The sequence below is a fragment of the Artemia sp. Qi Xiang Cuo genome, chromosome 9, assembly GCF_049724085.1.
Source record: "Artemia sp. Qi Xiang Cuo chromosome 9, ASM4972408v1, whole genome shotgun sequence".
Taxonomy (NCBI): Eukaryota; Metazoa; Arthropoda; class Branchiopoda; order Anostraca; family Artemiidae; genus Artemia; species Artemia sp. Qi Xiang Cuo.
In genome coordinates this window covers 48391434-48412716 of record NC_142802.1, presented here as the reverse complement: position 1 = coordinate 48412716, position 21283 = coordinate 48391434, and the positions used below count along the sequence as shown (strand labels likewise).

The window sequence follows — 21283 nt, the reverse complement described above, 5'->3', positions numbered from 1 at the left end:
GGTTTACGACTCACCTAAACCATTAGATTTTTTGTGGCTTCTTTAAAACTTTCCTTTTTAAAAGACGATAATTCATTTAACAGCGAACATTAAAAACAGATACTATTTTCTTTTGAGTACTGTAAAATGTATATTTTCCACTGTTTCGGTAATAACCATATTGAATCTGGGCAGCCACCATGGTCATGGCTTCAGCGGCTGGTCATGGTGAAAAAACATTCAGCAAAGTCTCAGCACAGAGTTGAAATGCACTTGAATGTAGTTAGATTATTTTAAAAGGAGTTAAACCAAAACTTTAAATTCAGGAACAATTTTTTGAACATCGATTAGGGATTGACATTATTAAAATTTATTAATAGGAAGGACGGTCTTATTGTTCACTGCCTAAATTCTTAAATATCGGAATAAAATTGTATATGGCGACCTTCAATACTTACTTTTTATTACCACGACCGCCAAAAAGCCAATAGCCGATTTGGAATTAATATTCATAGAGTTTTTCATTTTCATTTGTTCAAGTACAGCCAAATCCAGAGAACTATCGTCATATTTAGTTCCGCTTCTGGGAACAGTTGCCAGTAGTTTGTGGAGCATTTTCCAGATTCAGCACAGTCTTGATTAATCCAGTTTAATAAGAATTTGTCTATTTTTGAGTGAATAAAAAAATAGCTTATGAGAACTAATTCAACCCCTACACTATTAAGGTAGTCCAAAAATGAATTTCGATTCGAATACTCAGAACGAAAAATGCCGATTATATAACTAAAAGTACAATAATTCTCGTTAGAAAATCACACAGAAAGAGCTGCGTATAAAAGATAGTGACAACGAATGAATTGAAATCCAACAACCAGCAACCGACTTGCAATTGCACTAGGCACTATAGTGCGGTAGGGAAAGCTGCGCTTCCGCACTAGCTGTTTAAGAGGAGGTAGATCAGTATGCGATTTAGAATGGCGGGTGTTTACAGACTTTGTTGAACCAAGCAGTTTCAAAAAAAAAAAAATATGGAGAGAGCAAACAATGGAAAGAAAACAATGGAATTATGTCAGCATAAAAGATTGTTGGCGCAAAATTTCAAGATTTGGGCATTCCATGAAATGTGTCAAATTGTTTAATTAAATATTTCATGTCGCCCTTTTGACGACACTATGTTCTACCCAGAAATCCGCAGAGAACAGTTTCATAAAAACGGCACTAGGGCATTATTTCTCAGCCTGAGAGGTTGCGACCCCGCAACGGTGTTACGATCCCATAGACAAGTGGAAACTGCCAATCAGAACAATGACATTTTGCATGAAATAACCTTTGTTTATTAATTAAATAGTTCAGTCAAATATACACACAAGTGCAAAAAAAACTTTTCAAAATGAATAAGCACGTATATATAAAAAAAATAATAAAATAAATGATTATCCCCTATCAATAAAACAGAAAATAGACTCAAAGTGCTATTATTACCTTTTTTGATTATAAGGACGTAATTGGGGTGGGGTGGGGGGGGGGGAGGGGGGTTTCACCAAGAAGTGGTTTTCGGGAGCTATTTCAGAAATTACTGAAAAACAAAATAAAACACAAAACTTGAAATTTGGGATAAGATATTAAAGAATAGGTAAACACTATCCACATCTTGGCTTTTCAACTTTTATTAAAGAAGTGGCAAATTACAGTGAATTACAGGAATTAAATCCTAGCCATCGTTTGAAATCTTTTAATTACAGTGATTTAGCTCTATTTTGACAAGTCTGCAACCTCTAGAATAAGAGCACAACCATTCACCTTTGCAACAGTGACATGTTAAATGATATTAACATCTTTGTCACTGACTCTGTCGCATCTAAACTTTCTAAAGAAATAACCTAGGGTGTGTCAGATGCATTGTCATGCAAAACAAATGTTTACAACTTGCAGACAAATTCTTCTTAAAGCCCCATTCTTTTCATTTCGCTGAACCATTAAAGAAAAGGGGTATGGGTATAAGTGTGTTTCAATGCAGCAGAGAAAACGTCTTTGATAAAGCGGAGAAAAAACAGGCCGACTGAAAACGGCATATATTAAAACAATTCAGGCCACCTATCATTAGAAGAGATGAAACGTTTTGAACATCTCAGCCTTTTATTCAGCTATTTGTTCCAAAATCTTATTAATGTTTTCGTAAACAACATTTTGCTTAATACAGACATCCAAGCTGACGACTGAACATGGATTCGTCGACAAATCAACTTCGTCGTATCCGAAATCTGTCTAAGTTTCGCCTAGTTATTATTACTCAGTAATAAGCACCATTTTGTCTGAAACATGAACTAGGGGCTAAGAAAATACATTATAGTAGCTTCAAAGCTTTTGAATCAGGAACAATTCTACATTTCATTTTCCAATGCAATTTTTTTTTATCCTTTTAAATGCTTCACTAACTTCATGAAACAATAACTGTACACTGAAACTACATCTCATTCGAGTGGTATATGTGGTCCTAGTCAATTGAGAAACATATTTAAGCAAATAGCAGTTCTTTTTAAGAAAATAATTACACTTCAGCGAGTATTCTTCTTGTGATTTCAAGACCAGTCTTATGCCAGTTTGAACGCTCATATGATTTCAAAGAGGCTTGTATTTGCCATATTTTCATTGTATCATACCCATAAAACCCTAATTTTGTCCCAGAATAGCAGGCAACGAGCATATTTATTTCTTTGAAAAGCTTATAACTCTTACCTGCTTGAAAGGTCTTAATCCACCATTCATCCTAACAGATTCTGCTGCAATAACAGCAAGACCTTCACTTGCCATTCCGTGATCTTTAAGTTGACGCAGAGACTGATGAGGGCCAATGCTGCAATGATAACATGAAGATTCAGGATGAGAATGCTGGCGTATCATCCGACTACTGGCCGAAATACCACATATATTTGATCTAGAATTAAATTCATATGTTTAAATAAACAACAAAACTTTTACAAAAGAACAGATAATCTAAAGAAATAATTGTAACGTGCTAGTTTTAGCGATCCTTAAAATTCATGTTATCTCCTTGTTTAACGACTGTAAAATAAATTCTAGATCTACAACAGCATCTGAACAATCTTAGGCTCTTTTTAGATTTCTGCAATATTTTTTTAGATTTGAAATTGTAACATCTTTGAGACCGTAATGCTGACAACACTTAGTGATTCAAGCGTATTCAAAACCCATTTGTGCCAGATATCTACCACACTGCTGTCTAGTCTAACTTTTAGAGTTCTGTCCAACGTAAATCCAAATAGTTTCTTTTTCAATACATCAGGAGATTCTGTTTACTCATTGCTGTTTGTCTTGTTTTATAGGGCACATTCCGAAAGTAATGCAACTGTTATTTTTCAAAATGAATTTATTCTTCGTATTTGTGCAAACAATTGAAACTCTTCAAACATAGAATACTGTCTTTGGACCTCTGTTAATTCTCCAGTGATTCTGTCAAGAAACGGTACGCCCTCTGGGAGGTGTTCTGGGGGCCTATCATAAGGTTTTGTCACGGCTAATTGGATCTCTTCCATGGACGACAAAAAGATTTTTTTTTTAGTTCCATTGATCGAGGGAACTTTAGACAGAATATGCAGCTCTGGGAGTGGCATGGTCTGTGCAGTACCAAGAGTAATGACCCAAATTATGAAAATAATCAATGTAAAATAGAGACTTCGGAGATGCATTCCAATAGGAAGGTGGTATTTCAGTCCTTTTAAAATACTCGGAGAAGACTTTTAAAGTCACATAATGTTTGAGTCCAAAGTAAAACCCTAAAACGTGTGCACCATCCACCCACCAAGTAAAAAAAAAATATATGAATTGCACAATTTTGACTCCCATTATTCGTGGATTATTTTGGGAATGGCTTTAAACACTTCAATACTAATCATTAAAATAATCAAGCCGAAATACGAATCTCTAAAATCAATTCACATTAAGTATATATTTAACATTTGGTGTTTGTTTTTTGTTAAAAATATTATTTTGTTAAAAATAATATTTTGTTAAAAGTACTTTTTTTATATTTTTTAAAAATACTATTCGACGGTTCCTGAGTCTGCTGATTACTAATTTGAGTCCAGTAATCTAATATAAAAATCCAAAATCAAAGCAAGTTAAATAAATATTTCACGAACAGTGGCACTTCACACCTTGTTGAGATGAAAGCCTAATGCAATAACAAAGTCTAAAGGATTCTGTCAGCCCCCCTCATACTATAAATGATTACTTCGTGATAGTTCTCAACTGTGATATCCAGTTTTATATCAATTATTGCACTGTTGATTCCGGGGCCCCTCATATTTGGATTTTATGAAGAAAGGGGCCCACGTTCGTAAGTTTCTTTGAAATGTCATTTTGATGAGTTGAGGAAAGAAGTGAGCGTACTGTATATTTAGCGATATATTAATTACCGATACAATATAATTAGCGATGTCTCTAACGTAAAAGTGTTTCGATGAGCGTATGGACAACTTAAAGCAACTGGTAGAAAATCTTCGTACGGAGAATGCAGCGTTGAAACAAGAGAATACTGGCTTGAAATCTGCTCTTGTGGCAGTTAAAAACCAGGTTTTAAGAACTGAATTGTATGTTAAACGCAAGAATCTTCTTATCCATGGAAATTCTAACAAGGAAAATGAAGATACTGAAGAAATTTTTAATGATTTTTTGTCAGAAATGTCGGTACGGAACTACAGGGATATTAAGCTCACGGCCATCTATAGACTTAGAAGCAAGGCTAAAAGTCCCAGGAAACAAAACTCGCGTCCGGCATCGGACCCTATTCTTGTGTCTGTTCCAAATCTTCGACATAAGGACAATATTATGACTTGTGTTGGTAATCTAAGAAATACGGGGAAAAGTGTCAGTAATGACCTTCCATTCGAGTTGGCTAAACGTCAGAAAAAACTTTTGAGTACGGCTTATAATTTAAGAAATTGTAAAGTTGCCTTCGATAAAGTGTCTCATACCAAAGTGATTCAGAAGGGGACTAGGTTATGGCTAGAATCTAAAGAGACTTAGAGTTCTAACTAGATCAAGGTCGATGACACATGCTACGACCCGCTTACCCTAGTTTTCCCCTCGGCCAATTCTGATTTCGATTCTGACGCATGATTATTAGTGAGTGCTCGCTTCCGCTTAATATATTATATCTTCAAAAAATGTACTGTTCGTTTATGTTATTTGTCTTTTTGTATTTTTCCCTTTTATTTGTGTTTCTTTACCCTCAGTATTTACACCTTCCTGTGCTATTTTACTTGTTATTTATTTATTTATTTTTTGTTTCAGAGCAAAATAATCAAGTTCGTGTCATAGCCTTTTAATTAGGATTAAGAGGTTGACGTCACTGGTGTTCACGCGACTACAGCATGGCTCTCTGTTACCTGCATCGGTCAGTAATTATGGTTGAGATTGATCTCTGTTGGGGATTAACGCTAACATAACACAAAGGAAATTAAATGATTATGAATGTGGGAGAGTTAATTTTAATGAAATTATAAATAATCCGGTTGGTAAAGCCCTTAATATAAATTTCTATGACAATTTTGAGAATATTATTGATAGTTTGTTTGTGGAGGAGCTGAGATTTTGGGACTCCGGAGCTCGGTGGGTTGATGCGTTCCCGGTTGTGCATCTAAGCGTTCAGGGCCTAAATTCCTCGTTTGATGATATTCAATTATTATGTAGGAATTCTTGTCCTGCAATTATCGGTTTCTGTGAAACATTTTTGAGCGAGAAAAATCAGGTACTTTTGGATATTCCCGGTTATATGTCGATATTTCTTAGCCGCAAGATGGCCCAAAAAGGTGGACTCGGATTTTACATCCGAAATAATTATCAGGCTGTACTAAGACATGATTTATGTACAAATAATGAAAAGGTATTTGAGTAACTTTTTATAGAAGTCCCAATCAACGCTAAGGAAAGGGTAATAATAGGCGAAGTATATCGTTCTCCAAGTAGGTCTATAACTCAAATTATGGAAACATTATAACATGTTTTTGGAAAAGTTTTGGCTGAAGAATCAGAAGTTACATTGATGGGTGACTTTAACCCTTACCTTGTGTAACCGTCACCAAGACAGGCTTCTAATCTTTTGTGTCTACTAATTTCGAATGGAATAGATTCTTGTATAAACATACCAACGAGGATTTCCAACCAGACAGCAACATTAATTGCCATGAAAATACCTGACAATAAAAATACCTGACAATATTTTTTCATCACTACACTCCATTAAGAACGAAGTACTGCTTTCTGATACTTCAGACCATTTGCCAGTTGCAGCCTTGTTTCCAATCCTCCAAAATCCACAAAGTTTAGTCCCCCAAGATACACCGAGATTCTGTTGCTCACCAGTGGAGCTGAATAAACTGAAAGAAGATCTGAGTACATCTTCATGGGACTTTTCATTACCAGAAAATATTAATTTGGGCAATTATAACGATATGTTTGGCCAGTTTTATGACACTATTAAGGAATAACTCACGTCATATTGTCTAAATACTTCTGCAAGGATTCCTCGATCAAAAAGATCAACACACATGGCTCCCTGGCTAACATCGGGAGTCCTCAAGTTAATAAATAAGAAGCAGAACCTTTTGGAAAGAGTACAAAAACAGACCAAGTGATGCTAAATTAGAAGCATTTAAGTTGTACCGTAATATGCTGAAATCAATTATTCGGAGAGCTAAAACAGTTTATTTTACAAAGAGATTTGTTTATTGTGGTAAATATATAAAGAAGAGGTGGGACGTGATTAAGGAAGTTAGTCGGCCATCCAAAAAACAAGAAGTTCTTTCTAAGTCTCTTATGGTAGACGATCAACTTATCACAGAAAAAGGCCAAGTTCGACATTATATAAACAAATTCTTTTCGGAGATAGGGAAATCAACTACTAATAGCGTTTCTCACTGCTCGGTGTCTCAGACTTGAAAGCAGTACCTAGGCCACCAGTGCTTGAAGTCAATGGTTCTTGATGACGTTATGGTGCATGACATGGCAAATAAGTATTTGTCTTTGAAAAATTCTTCAAAAAGTTTTGACAAAATTTCTGCTATAGTAATTAAACATATCCTTCCATTGATTATCACCCCAATTGGCCATTTGATTAAAGGGTCATTTCAACTAAGAGTATTTTCCCAACGTCTGAAATTGACGCGCGAGATAGCTCTCTTTAAAGGAGGTGACTGTGAGGATCCTGGGAACTATAGGCCGATCTCTCTTTTGTCAGTGTTCTCTAAGATATTTGAAAGGCCAATGCTCAAACGTCTGGTGAGATTTCTTGAAGCTAAATTTTTTTTCCATCAACATCAGTTTAGGTTTCGCGCAAAGTATTCTACAGAACATGCTTGTAATAAACTTCTCCAGTTTATACGACAATATTTAGACTCTAATCTTATTCCTGCAGTCATTTTTCTTAATGTAAAGAAAGCTTTTGACAGCCTTACACACAAGGTCCTCATTGGTAAACTTTCTCATCATGGTGTGCGTGGGGAAGAATTGTCTTGGTTCTCTTCATACCTTACAGACAGATCTATTGCCATGGAAGATACAGACAAGGAAGTTCCAATGGAATACGGAGTACCCAAAGGTTCTATTCTTGGGCCAACCCTCTTCCCGATATATGTGAACGACCTCTACCGACTTCTGAACACCCGAATTACCAATGTTTGCAGTGGATTGTGTCACAAATGTTACTCTCAGACTATGTCGGCGTCCACATCTGATAGTCGAGAAGCACTGGTAGCATTTGCAGATGACACTACTCTAGGTGCTGCAGCTCCGGATGAGTCATTCCTTGTTATAAAGCTTCAAGCAATGACTGAAAAGATACTCAATTGGTTTGACATAAATCAGCTAGCTTTAAATGTAAAAAAGTCGTACCTTCTTATTTTTTCCCGTACAGGTGTGAGCTGCCCCACAATTACTGAGCTTCGTACACCAAGAGGCTCCATAAGTCGCCCCCGGATCGATATGTGCGATTCCTGGGAGTTCTTTTGGATGAAAATTTATCGTTTAAGTGGCACGTTCAAGTAATAAGAGTGAAAATATCCCGTGGACTTGGAATCATCTGTAAATTAAAGCGTTTATTTCCTTTTTCTATACTCCGTCTTTTATAATTCTCTCTCATTTTCCCTTATATATGTTACTGTTCGTCTGTGTGGATGTCTACATTTTCTTCTGTACTTGCTCCTGTTCATATTCTTCATGAGAAAGCGGTAACATTTCTCCAGTCGATTACACACACTCCTGTTAATCTCCTTAACATTAGAGATATTTATGTTATAGGTTCGTTGGCATATCAATTCTTCCACGGAGATCTCCGATTAGTTTTCTGGACTACTTAAGCTAGTAGGGAAAGTAAATTTGTACGCAGTTCAAAACAGGGAGGATGTAATGATTCCGGCTACTCCCTCGGTTCGTTCAGACTTTGGTCTGGTCGTGACTGTGGGACGTGCTTGGAACTTGGTTCCTGCTGAGATTCGTCAGTCACGAACACTTGGCTCCTTTAAAAGACAAATGAAAAGTTTCTTATTAAAGGTAATTCTATGGTTGTTTTTTTTTTTTTTTTTTTTTTTTTTTTTTTGGCGTTGGATCCTCGATGATGTAGAGAATTTTATTTTTTATTTATTGTCGGGTGATAGAAGGATCGCTGTTTCGTGCGGACTGTCGGTGAGTTGACTTCTTTTCCTTATAGATTTATAAATTAGACATTATTTAGTATTGTTTATGCCAAGTTTTAATATTAGTCATGTATTCTGTGTCGTTTCCCAAATAACGGGCCATTGAGCCCTTTGGGGTATTGTTTTTGTTATTGTTATTTATGGAAATAAATGGAACTTGAACTTGAAGTTGAACATCGGTTATTTAAACAACTTATCAACGACAACATTATTTTCGAAACATGGGTTCTGGTGATACCAATTTTAATGGTAAAGAGTGAGGTATTGGGCTGTTTAAACCCAGAACACCAAAGGTTCAAATTGTCATTATATTTTACTAAGAAGAAAATTTTCAAACAATCTTCTTTACATTTAAAAGTTAAACACTGCTCAAAGTTCCAGGATTTTTTTTTTTTTGAATATCAATACATTTATAGCTTTCCGTTTCGTTGACTTTATTCTATTGTACTGTCAAATTTATTATTAATTTTCTATTCCTTCAAATAAAATCGTTTAAAACATATGGAATATAAACTGGCTCCATTAAATTTTGGTTTTAAACTATTTTGTTAGTTTTCATTAAAGCATAAATTCGACTCTAATCTTTCAAATGTGTCAGAGATGGCAACACAATAATTTTCGGTGGTAAAAATTCCTGTTTGTTTTAAGTTGCATTACTTCATCCATAGTAATTTTTGCTCGTTTTAAGTTTGATATCCTAGATAAATTAATCTCTACTCCCTTTTAAGCTTACAATTAGTCGTTAAACTCATAAACAACATTAAGAAATGTTGTCATTTCTTATAAGATAATTCATCACAAAAAACGATCGATGTCCAGTTGTTTCGGGATGCTTCCATATCGATTTTCAGGAACGTATCCGAGAATGTCGTTTACAGATTTTCAAATGAGTGACGGTTAGTGCTTTGGCATTAGAAAAAAAAAAAAATGAAAATTCCGTCAAGTTTTTTCAGAAGCATAAGATTCATGTGACGATTGCAAAGCATCCGGCAAAGAACTGCGAACTAATACTTTTTAAAGTCCCACCACTTGCCGGACCGGACAAATTGAATGCATGCATACGAGACAAAACTCATCAACTGATGTGTCTGATGTTTTATGTGTCTGTACGCTCATCCAGTTGAACTAGAAATTGTTTTCTAACTTCGATCCCATCATAGACTTGCTCGAATATATTGGCAGCTATCTCTTTTTTTTCCTTTATACACCATATTCCAAATATGGGAAAGTCTTCACCATGTCAACTAATTTATTGTTTGTTATAGTTTCTGCACTTTTTAGTATTGGAGGAAATGTCAACCCCTCAATAATATCACGAGGTTTTCTTGTTTCCTGCATCGAAGGGCTTTGTTCTTATAAGGCACAGGAAAATTGTCAAAATATCAGCAGATGTCCATTAAGCATTATGGTGGCTTTGATCGGACTTCCGGACTGCGACTTAAAATATCCCACTTGTCTATGTTTCAATTGGTTATGCTTTGTTTACACTCTTCATTTATATTTTCTTAAGCAATTTAGTGTCTTAGCGGCCCGTTAAAAAGTTCCTTTTTACTTATCTTATAATGATGTTTTATTCATTATGATTGCAGCGATATGTGTAACATAGTAAACAATGAACCACGGCTAATAGTAACCAAACACTTATAAGCACGCTTTGAAGAAGAAAAAAACAACAACATTTGAGTGAAAAAGAGACTGCCATTTTTATTTGACTCAGGAATGGCAACTATCATTTCAATTAATCGTAATTGTAAAAGTTTAATAGCGAAAAAAAATTTGTAGGGATTTTCAAATAGAGCATGAAACCCTCAAAAGCGGTCTTGGATCGGAATGAAAAGCTTACCATTGGAATTGCCGTGGCTGAAAACCAGGTAGGGGACTTAAATGCCCCCTTGACCTTGAGCAACAGGGAAAATTACTTTTTTGCATGGGAAGAACTGATGTGTCTCCTTTCCAACTCCTTTTTATTTTAATTATTTCCCCGTGGATGGTAGCATTCAACCAGTCGTCTTAGACCATCGGTACTGGGGTCGTTTGAAAGTAAATTACCATACATAGCACCCTTTTTAAAGTAATAAAGAGAGTACCACAGAAAAATGGCGATTCCTTCCATTTTCTACAACTAACTATCATCACACCCAAGTAACTGGAAATTTTAACATAGTCAATCGACTTTTCATTGTCTAAAGCCCTAAAAATTAGACACAGGTTGCCAAAAAGGTTTATTAGTAATATATCAGAAACGGCTTAAGAATTAAGTCAGTTGAAACTTTCACTGCATGTTGAGAGGAATTTTGAAATAAACAAAAATACACTACGTGCATATTACTACTGCTACTGCTACTACTACTACTACTACTGCAACAAATACTACTACTACTAACTAAATCAAAGATCTAAAGTGCATCCAAGTTTTCAACATGGCACAGATGCAATATTTCGGGAACAGAGTAGCGTATGGTGTAAACCAGAGTAGGGTATTGTGTAAGTGTAAACTAAAACAGAAGACACTATGTGTATCCAGATTGTCGAAAGGGCATCTGTGCCAAGGAAAACCAAGGGCATTAAATAAGAATTTTCAGGGCATATTATTGGGGATGTTGAACCAAACCTAAAGACACACTATGTGTTCATCCAATTCTGTCAAAAGGGCATATTTGCATTTTCTCAGGATTGGATAAAGGTATTAAGTTAGAACTGCCAGGGTAAATTGAGAGTAAAGTGGAACTGATTCAATATACACTATGTGGATCCAAGCTCCTCAAAAGCATGTATATGCAACATCTCAGGAAAGGTTAATAGAATTAAATTGAAACTTTCCGAGAATGCTGAGGAGGGTGCTTGATCAATATTTGTCGATACTCAAGGTTTTAACATGATGGGGGTCAGAATTCCTTTAACCCTAAATGGATCCATGATAGGGGTCAGAATTCCTCCAACCTTAATTTTCAAGCCATTTATTTGAGTTTTATTGCCTATTCCCATCCATCTTAAGCAATATGGTATAACTTTTATTAAGTGTGTTGCTAAGTTTTGTCCTACATATAAATAATACGCCAAAATGCTGATTCTTACAGAGAAAAACTGAAAATGTTTAAAAATATTATTTTCTTAACCAATAAGAATACTATGTAAATTACAACGAAGAGAAATTAAATTCAGTTCTGCTCAACTAAGTTCTATTTAAAATTCAACTGGTTCGAACATCGATGGTCTAAAAAAGACCTGGAAGTAGCCACGTGAATTTTAATATTATGGTCCTATGTGTGGAGGCTTAGATGAGGGCCTATATCACTTGATGTGTGAGTGTGAGGAGCTTAGTGATTCGAGACTAGAATGGTTTGGTAGGGGGAATTATGATTTTGAGTGGTTGGTGAGAGTGTGTGCAGATGAGTGTTTTGTGGGTATCAGAAGCTTGGTACGCAGCTTGAGCCCGATTTGCTTCTGATGAATTATGAATAATCTGTGACTCGTGACAACTGAGTTTCGATCAGAAAAATTCTTCTTTTAATTTCTCTTCTTGAAAAGTAGAGAAAGGAGGAGAGGCGGAGGCGGAGGAGAGTTCAAGATCAAAACCGTTTAAAGAAGTTTATGTAGGAATGCAGAGAATTAAAATAAAATAAACAAAATCTATTGAGAATAAACTGTCCTGTTATTTTTCCCAAGTGGCTTTCTTATGGACGCAAAACTGTTTTGACGAGGTACAAAAACTAAGCATTAATTTAACTGAGGATTGTAGCCAGGCTGTTGGAAAATGATAGGCTATTATTGTTTAGTGACAATAAACAGTTCTTGATTCCGTGGTCGCGAATATCGTAAGCAGGCTAACTCACACGAAATTTTTTATCAACCCCTCAAAACTATGAAAACCTTGCGTCTCAAGACGATTTTTCGAGCAGTTCGTGGTAACGAACTGTAAGTACGACGCGATGCGGCTCAATAGTAACCGAAACTCTAAGAAACAGAGTTTAGATAACAATAGATACATCAAAAGAATCGAATTTTGATGCTTATTCAAAATATGTAAAATTCACTAAATTTAATGGAACCCATCAAAAGTTACGAGCATCAGAAAATTTACCAAATTTTAAAAAAAGGAGGGAAACACCTCCAAAACACCAAGAAATCTTACGAAAATCACACCATCAGATTCAGCATACCAGGAAACCGTACTGTAGAGCTTTCAAGCTCCTATGTACAAAATTGTGGAGTTTTGCATTTTTTGCCAGAAGAAAGATCACGGATTCGTGTTTATTTGTTTGTTTGTTGTTCTTTTTTTGTTTATTTGTTTTTCCCAGGGATTTTACTGTACTGAACTAGTGATCGTAAAAGATCGGTAGAGAGTTCATTTAATCGGAAATCAAAAGTTCTATTGCCCTTTTCAAGTGACCGAAAACATTGGATGGCAGCTAGCTCCCCTCCCACGCTCATTTCCCCCTAAAATCACCCGATCAATATTTTTAGATAGTAATTTTTTCAGCATGGTCAAAATGTCCAATAACTATATCTTTGAGGATGACTTAGCCCCCCACAGTCCCCGTGGGAAGGGCTGCAAGTTATGAACTTTGCCCCTTGCTTCGTATAGTATTGGTTATTGCGAAGTATATAGACATTTTCAGGGGGGATTTTTCTGGTGGAAGGGGAAGGCTACTTGGGAGGATCCTATATTAATCAGTGAGGTTGCAATTGCATTCAGGCTCATTCTGCCTTATCTTCCAATGAGATCAAACACTAGATCTGGAATTTTCCACAGAGGGGGAGTGTCGAATAACTGGAACAAAATCAAAATTAGGTTATTATAAGGTTATTATTAGTTAAAAAAAAATTAAAATCAATATACAAATCTCGTTTACGTTTTTCATATACGGTGAGCAATCTTCAAAATCTGCATTAATTCAAAAACGTTCAGAAATTAAATAAAAAAAACATTTTTTATTAACTGAAAGTAAAGACGGGCATTAAAACTTAAAACGAACAGAAATTATTCCATGTATGAAAGGGGCTGTCCGTTCCTCAACGCCCAGCTCTTTGCGCAAAAGTTTTTTATTGTTTTAAAAAGTAGAGTTCTGAGAAAGAGTCAAACTGTAGCTTGAATCTACAGTTAAAAAAAAACAATACATCAATCAGCTCTTCAAGAAGTAACGACCAGTGTTAAAAAGTAAATTTGATCAATTTAGTTAAAAGAGTTGATTTTTTTCCCTGGTTCAACTTTACAACATCACAACTAAGAAAAGAGAAAACAAAACCTACCATTTCCTTAGCATGAGAGAACTATTAAATTTCAAAAGCCACATGTGATACTGTTACCCTAACTCAGATCCAAGTGAAGAAGAAAAACACACACTCAATCAAAATCAAAAGGGAAAGGGCTTTTAAAAGTAGACGGCAGCATTTTCGGAGTTGTGAGAAAATCATCTTTTTCGCATTTGTAAATTTTTCCATTTATTATTGTAGGGAAACATTTTGAAAATGAGGCGAAGGAATCTTCGCAAAACCTGAAGGACTACAGAATTTTAGTTTAACTTCAATTTCAAACTGCTGCCATTTCGCTTGACTACTCTATTGGATTTTTCCGCACAAAAGCAGAAACACGGCTCAAAGAAACAAGATTTTGGCAGCGCTTTTCAAAATACAACATCATATTCATCAATCCAGTGTGACGTCTACACTTTACGTAAAAGTTCAGAAGATTGAAAATTTGTCACTGTCGCATGAACCGAAATAGAAAAAAAGAAAGAAGAACACAGTTTTGTTCCGACAACGCTTTAAACGGTTATTGTAAAGATGAATTTTGAACTGTCCAATTCATTTGAGCCTTAGGGGATTCATGCCAATATTATATGTTCGCCAGCTATTATATTAAACGTCAATTAATCTTTTCTGGGGTTATTTGGTTTTCCTGGGGACTAATATGAAATTTCGTATTTCTATATAGATAGACATATTTCTCACAAAAGCCCCATGGGCTATAGATATTACAAATAGAACAAAGCACATAAAACATAATAAGTTCAAGCACTTTTGAAAATACCACTACGATAGAAAACCCTCCCTATGTCTCATCCCCACGCTCAGAAAATTTCCCAAATTTTTAATATCCACTTTGCAACTACTTCCTATTTTATTTTATAAATAACTTCTATGCATCATATCCCTCCCAAAAATTTCCCTTCTAAGTACCTACAGTCCTTTACAATAACACATTAATTAAAAAAATCTTTTTCCACAAAATAAGTTTTTCAAATAAAAGTAAAGAACTCCATTAAACAAAAAATTAGCAAAAATAAAATCAAATAATCTACCAAGTGTGAAACTACCACAAATCAGCATCAATAAATAAATGAAACCCAAAACGAACAGACATTAAAATAAATAAAAGAATCAAACTCAAAGCGAGCCAAAATTAACATGAGTAGGGCTTAAGACCCCTGTGCCTTCCCAAGGCCAGAACATAATTTGCACTTTAGTCATAAAATATAAATGTTTCTACTTTCATAATTCTAAGCAATCAAATGATATTAAAATTTTGGTGACTAGATATCAGTATATAAATATTAAACTGACAATTCACATTCATTTGTATTTTTTTCAGTAAAGTGCAAATTATGTTCTGGCCTTGGGAAGGCACAGGGGTCTTAAGCCCTACTCATGTTAATTTTGGCTCGTTTTGAGTTTGACTTGGTTATTTATTGTAATTTCTGTTCGTTTTGGGTTTCATTTATTTATCGATGCTGATTTTTTCTATTTTCACGGTTAGTAGATTATTTGATTTTACTTTTGCTTATTTTTGGTTTAACGGAGTTCTTAACTTTTCTTTGAAAAAATAATTTTGTGGAAAAATTTTTTTTTAATTAATTTCTGTTCGTTTTATATTGACATAGTCTTTTCAGGGAAAAAGAAAATAATACTTTAAATCTTTTCATTTTTTAAGACTTTATAGTTTAACCTGCTATTTGTATGCTGGAGAAAAACTTTCAGCAATTTTTAACAACATACACCCTTTTAAAAATCTGGGAACAAATAGTAGTGTTTAATTTAGTTTCATACCTTCTCCAGTTGACCCGAAATAGAAAACTTGATACCATTCGCAACAAAAATCTGTTTACTTTCTTTGATAGCTTGGATACACTTACGCTATTTTGATTTGGTTAAATTTTAAGAGCAGAAGTAGCCCCGAAAGTTTTGAACATAATACCCTCGGTCGTTCTTGAGATTTGGCTGAGATGCCTTATTGGGAATTAGCATTAACACAGTGCATTTTGATTTAATCTTAAGGCAACATTTAGTTTTTAAACATAATGGGCAATTGGGAGGGTGGACGTGGGAGGGGGACTAGTTGCCTTCCAATCACTTTCGACAATTGAAAAGGGCATTAAACGGGATTACTTTGAGCTAAAAGTACCTTTTTTCTCCTTTATTTCGCAATAAATTTTGTAATTGCTTACATAACAACCTAGAAGCACATTTCCATATGTATTTCTGACCGCTGAAAAGAGTGGACGTTACGGATTTTTTCTATCCCTTTCCACATGGCCATGATTTTTTTTTTTTTAAACGGTTTTCAAAGTTACCCACACTTCGTCCAACTTTTAACGACGTTATTTTATTTTATGTACTGTTCATGTAGTTTCCTAATTTGTTCAAAGTTGGCCATGCTTTCGGTAAGTTTGAACAACCACTTATTTACAGACTTTTTCCTCTAAGATTCAATTTAAAAAAGGTCTCACTTATATTGAACAAAATTAAGAAAGATACAGAAAATTAGACTAAGATTATGTCAAAAACAGAACTTGCAGAAAAACCCCGGAAAACCGGAGGCTAGAATTTGTGTTCTTAGCAAAGTTTTTTGTATCACTTTGTAACTTCACGTTGCCCTGCAATTTGGAAGGGGTCATGTTCTTTTCGAACGAGTGGTCCAGCCAAAACACATCTTTCTTCAACAACACTGACATCACCTTTCTTGGGCCAGTTGTAACTGAAGTCAGCATTGCTCACACGTTCCATAAATTTGAACTTTACCATCCCCTCATCTGGAAAGTCTTCTGTTCGCCCAATGTAGAAATCTTTCTCATAGAACACAACATAGAAGTCAGACATTTTAATTGGGAGACCTGAGTCCTTCTCACAAGTAGAATTGTCACCACCCTTATGTTCACTGTTCTCGCCTTCATCCCAACTAAGTTCACTGGAATCGTCGCGCAGTTTTTCCGGCAAGTTGTCTGATGAGTCGTCAGATGAGCAGTCTAGATTCAGGACCTCTCGTAATTTTTTCCAGCTCTCTTTCCGTTATTCGGCTTCATTTTAACTTTGCCAGATTTCACTTCACTCGCCCTTGAATCCTCATGATTTACATCTTCTCTGTCGCTCGATTCAGCTAGGGATTTTCCGGGAGCCTTGTTAAGCTTGGTTCGCTTACGCGACACAGTACCAACGGTGACAAACCGCCTTTTTTCGAAGGAAGTTATGACAGAATCACCAACTGCCTCGCGGATTTCGTCATTTGATCGCCTATCGGGAATCTTTTCGATGCAACGCTTTCTGTCAAAGCGTGCTATGAACCCATTTTGAAGGTTGACATTGTCATCCTTTGCCAGCGCATCCCAGAGGAGCTTCAATAGCTTCGGAAACACCTCCTTTCGAACTGAATTTTCGGCCGGGTTTTGCATCTTGTATTCTTCGAGGGTTCTTCTCCAGATTCGTTTAGTCAGCCCAAAGAATAAAGACTATTCTTTTCAATAGTCTATTTTATAAGATTTCAATAAAAACTTATATGCCCCCAGGCCAAAACTTATAACCCTTGCCCTGAGAAATGTGGGGGGACTGGATATGTTTGGGGAATAGATGGGCGTGGAAAGGGTGTTAGTTGCCTTCCAATCACTTTCGACTATTAAAAAGGGCACTAGCCATTTCAATTTCCAATCAAATGAGCCCTTTTTGAAGTTTCTACGACGCGTTCTATAAAACCTTATATGTCCCCAGGGCACACCTTAAAACCCTTGCCCTGAGGGCCGTGAGGGGAGTGTCCTCCTCAAAAATATAATTTGTATCTGGAAATCCACAACCCTGAACAAAATGGCTATCTAAAAATTTTGATTGGATGTGTTTGGGGAAAAGGTGGGCGAGAGAGGGGGGATAGTTACCTTACAGTAACTTTTGACTATGACAACGGACATTAGACCATTAGTTTTCCAATCGAATCAACTCCTTTGCTAATTTTTACAACAGAGATTTCAATAAAAACTTGCATGTCCCCCATGATATAACTAATAACCCTTGTTCTGAAGACTGTGGGGGGAGTGTTCTGCTCGAAACTATATTTTCCTGAACTTTATCTGCGTGGAACAAAATGGGTATCTCAAAATTTTGACTGGATGTGTTTGAGGAAATGGTGGGCGTGGAACGGGTGTTAGTTGCCTTCCAATTACTTTTGACTATTAAAAAGAACACTAGCCATTTCAATTTCTAATCGAATGAGCCCTTTTTGAAGTTTCTAATCGAATGAGCCCTTTTTGAAGTTTCTACGACAACGCACTCTATAAAAACTTTATAGGCTAGTTGCCCTCCAATCACTTTTGACTATTAAAAAGGGCACTAGCCCTTTGAATTTCCAATTGAATGAGCCTTTTTTGAAGTTTCTACGACAACGCCTTCTTTAAAAACCTTATATGCCCCCAGGGCATAATTTAAAACCCTTACCCCGAGGGTTGTAGGGGAGTGTCCTCCTCAAAAACACATTTTCTATCTGGAAATGAACTACTTTGAAGAAAATGGCTATCTCAAAATTTTTGTTTGGGGGAATGATAGCTGGGGGAGGGGGGGGTTAGTTGCCCTCCAAGCACTATCGACTATTAAAAAGGGCACTAGCCACACCAATTTTCAATCGAATGAGCCCTTTTCGAAGTTTCTACGACAACTCCGTCGATACGAAGTGCCCGGGTATGGAGAAGAAAAAATAAAAAAAAATAATACATTATGCCCACACCGTTCTTTACTTAGGCAGCGCTATCGCGCAGCCTATGATAAAATGTTCTAAGTCTTCAGAGTCCCCGCACATCGGACAAGTGAAGGGACCACTCCGTAACTTAACCCTCCTTTAATACTTTAATTACTATATAATATGTCCTCCCTAAGTACTATATATTAAGAGCTTGATATCTCGATGATCAGAGATATTGGATTCCATGATGTAATATAAATTAGAACTGCATTCATTTTTGGGGACGTTTCTCCTTTTTTCTAAAATAATACAAATTTTATTATGCTAGTAACTTGTGATTACTAATTTTAAGTTTGACACATTTTATATGTTGGAAATCAACACAAAAAGGAGAATTTATTGATGTGTATATTGTTAACTAATATTACCGAGTGTTTCTCATACAGTTGCAGTGCCTCCAAAACAAGTCTTTGACAATTAAATAGCTGACCACGTACATTTTCTTTCGTGCTATGAAATATAATTCTTAAAGTACCAAACTGGAACTGTATATTATTGTTCTTTTTCTTAACCTTTTCTAAAGACTTCTCGCAAATGAAAAGTTGTCTGCAGTTTAGAATTGGCTGACTTATAATTGAAGCAAGGTGGATGATAAACCCACTGGAAAAGGCAAGCATTACCTTAATTTGTGTCTCCCGTGAACATCTTCTGTTAGATTCGCCCTGTCCCGGAAGTCCCATAAGTTATCAAGTCTCAAGTTCTTATTCACAGATCCATCGTCCGTCCCTTGTGCTGATGTTGTACGAAGCATTTGATGCGTTTTTATCGTGCTTTTTTCAACATTAAATGGTGCAAATCGACACAGTCCTATTTATGTCGTTTTATCAAATTATATGGAATCCAAAATGAACAGATCTTTTTTGGAGATGAATGATGAAGTGACAAGATTGCCATAGACATTGCATGACAACCTGGCACAATCAGTCCTCGTAAAGCATTGATGTTGTGTGGAAAAACAACTGAAGCAAGAAATTCGTCCTCTTGCAAAGAGGAGTGACCATGATCGAATTCTTTAAATCAGATATTCATAGCATTGCGTGTGAGTGCTTAAGGACAATATAATAACTCGAGTCAAAAACTATGAACAATAAACTCTAGTCAAAAACTATGAACATGACCATAATCTTGCATTGGTTCCGTAGAGTATCGATTTTGTGTTGGAAAACAACTAAAACAAGAAATTTGTCCCATTGCGAGAAATACTGAACACGATCAAATTCTTTATAACATCTATTCACAGTATTGTGGGCGAGTGCTCCTTCGCCATACAAAGAATTAGGTTCATTGATGTACTATCATTTTGATAGCCCGAGTCAAAAACTTGTCCAAAACCTAATTTTGTATATCAGTCAAGATGAATTTTTGACATCTATCTTGGGCAAAAAGAGCGTCAGTGAATGGAAGCCAACGTTCTGAATATGTTTATGATAAACAAAAATACCAAACTTTTCAATGAAAACGTTCAGTTGCACTTGCAGAGAGTGTTACGATGGTCCCCCATGTAAGTGTGTACCCAATAATACTTTCTATTGGGTCACGAAAAACTATGAGTGAAAAGCGTTTATTTCTTAGAGGATAAGGGAGTATGGTGAGGGCTCCATCGCAAAATAAGAAATTACTTTCATTGGTGCAGTCTTATCTTGTCAACCCGAGTCAAAAGTTATGAAGAATAATGTCACAGTTACGTTTCATAAAACTAATTGTATGGTGACTCCAGCTCCCAAAAATATTATCTATAGAAGAAGCTAAAGACTAGTTTGAGCAAAAGTAAATATAGACAGCATAAGAGGAGCATAAGTTCGGAAAAGAGGAGGACTAGTTTAAGAGCCACCACTAATCTCTAAAGAAGGTCACGAAATCAAACAGTTCGTGGTAACGAACTGTAAGTCCGGAGCGACCCGGCTCAATGGTAACCGAAACTCTAAAAAACGGAACTTTGATACCAATAGATACATCAAAAGAATCAAATTTTAATTCTGATTTCAAATATATGAGTTACATTAAGTTTAATTTTACCCATCAAAAGTTGCGTGCCTGAGAAAATGTTGCTGATTTTCAAAAAAAGGGGGAAAGACCCCCTAAAAACTATAGAACCTTAATGAAAATTACACCATCATATTCAGTGTATGAGAGAACCCTACTGTAGAGGTTTCAAGCTCCTATCTACAAAAATATGGAATTTTCCATTTTTTGCTAGAAGAAAGATCACGGATGCGTGTTTATTTTATTTTTTTTTTGTTTTTTTTCCCCAGGGGTAATCGTATTGACACAGTGGTCCTAGAATATTGTAGGAGGGCTCATTGGAACGAAAATTAAAAGTTCTAGAGCCCTTTTTAAGTGATCAAAAATATGGAGGGCAACTAAGCCCCCTCCCTTGCTCATTTTTTTATCAAAGTCACCCAATTAAAATTTAGAGATAGCCGTTTTGCTCAGAACAGTCGAAAATTTAATAAATACGTCATTTTAAATGACTTGATCCCCCACAGTTCCTAGAAGACGGGCTGCTAGATATAAACTGTGCCCTTTGTTCAAATCTAGCATTGGTTATTGGGACATATACGGACCATTTCTGGAAGGATTTTTTGTCTGGTGGGGG

The 21283-nt window shown here is 35.8% G+C and overlaps 1 protein-coding gene across 4 annotated transcripts in view; it reads right to left on the bottom strand.

Annotated features, from left to right (window-relative positions):
- Positions 1-21283, bottom strand: part of SK (small conductance calcium-activated potassium channel) — a 570542-nt gene that overhangs the window by 308735 nt on the left and 240524 nt on the right. For all 4 annotated transcript variants that reach the window (XM_089094647.1, XM_089094648.1, XM_089094645.1 and 1 more), the window contains exon 5: positions 2716-2914. In XM_089094647.1, coding sequence (XP_088950773.1) covers positions 2716-2914 — 199 coding nt within the window. The remainder of the gene's footprint in view (positions 1-2715; positions 2915-21283) is intronic.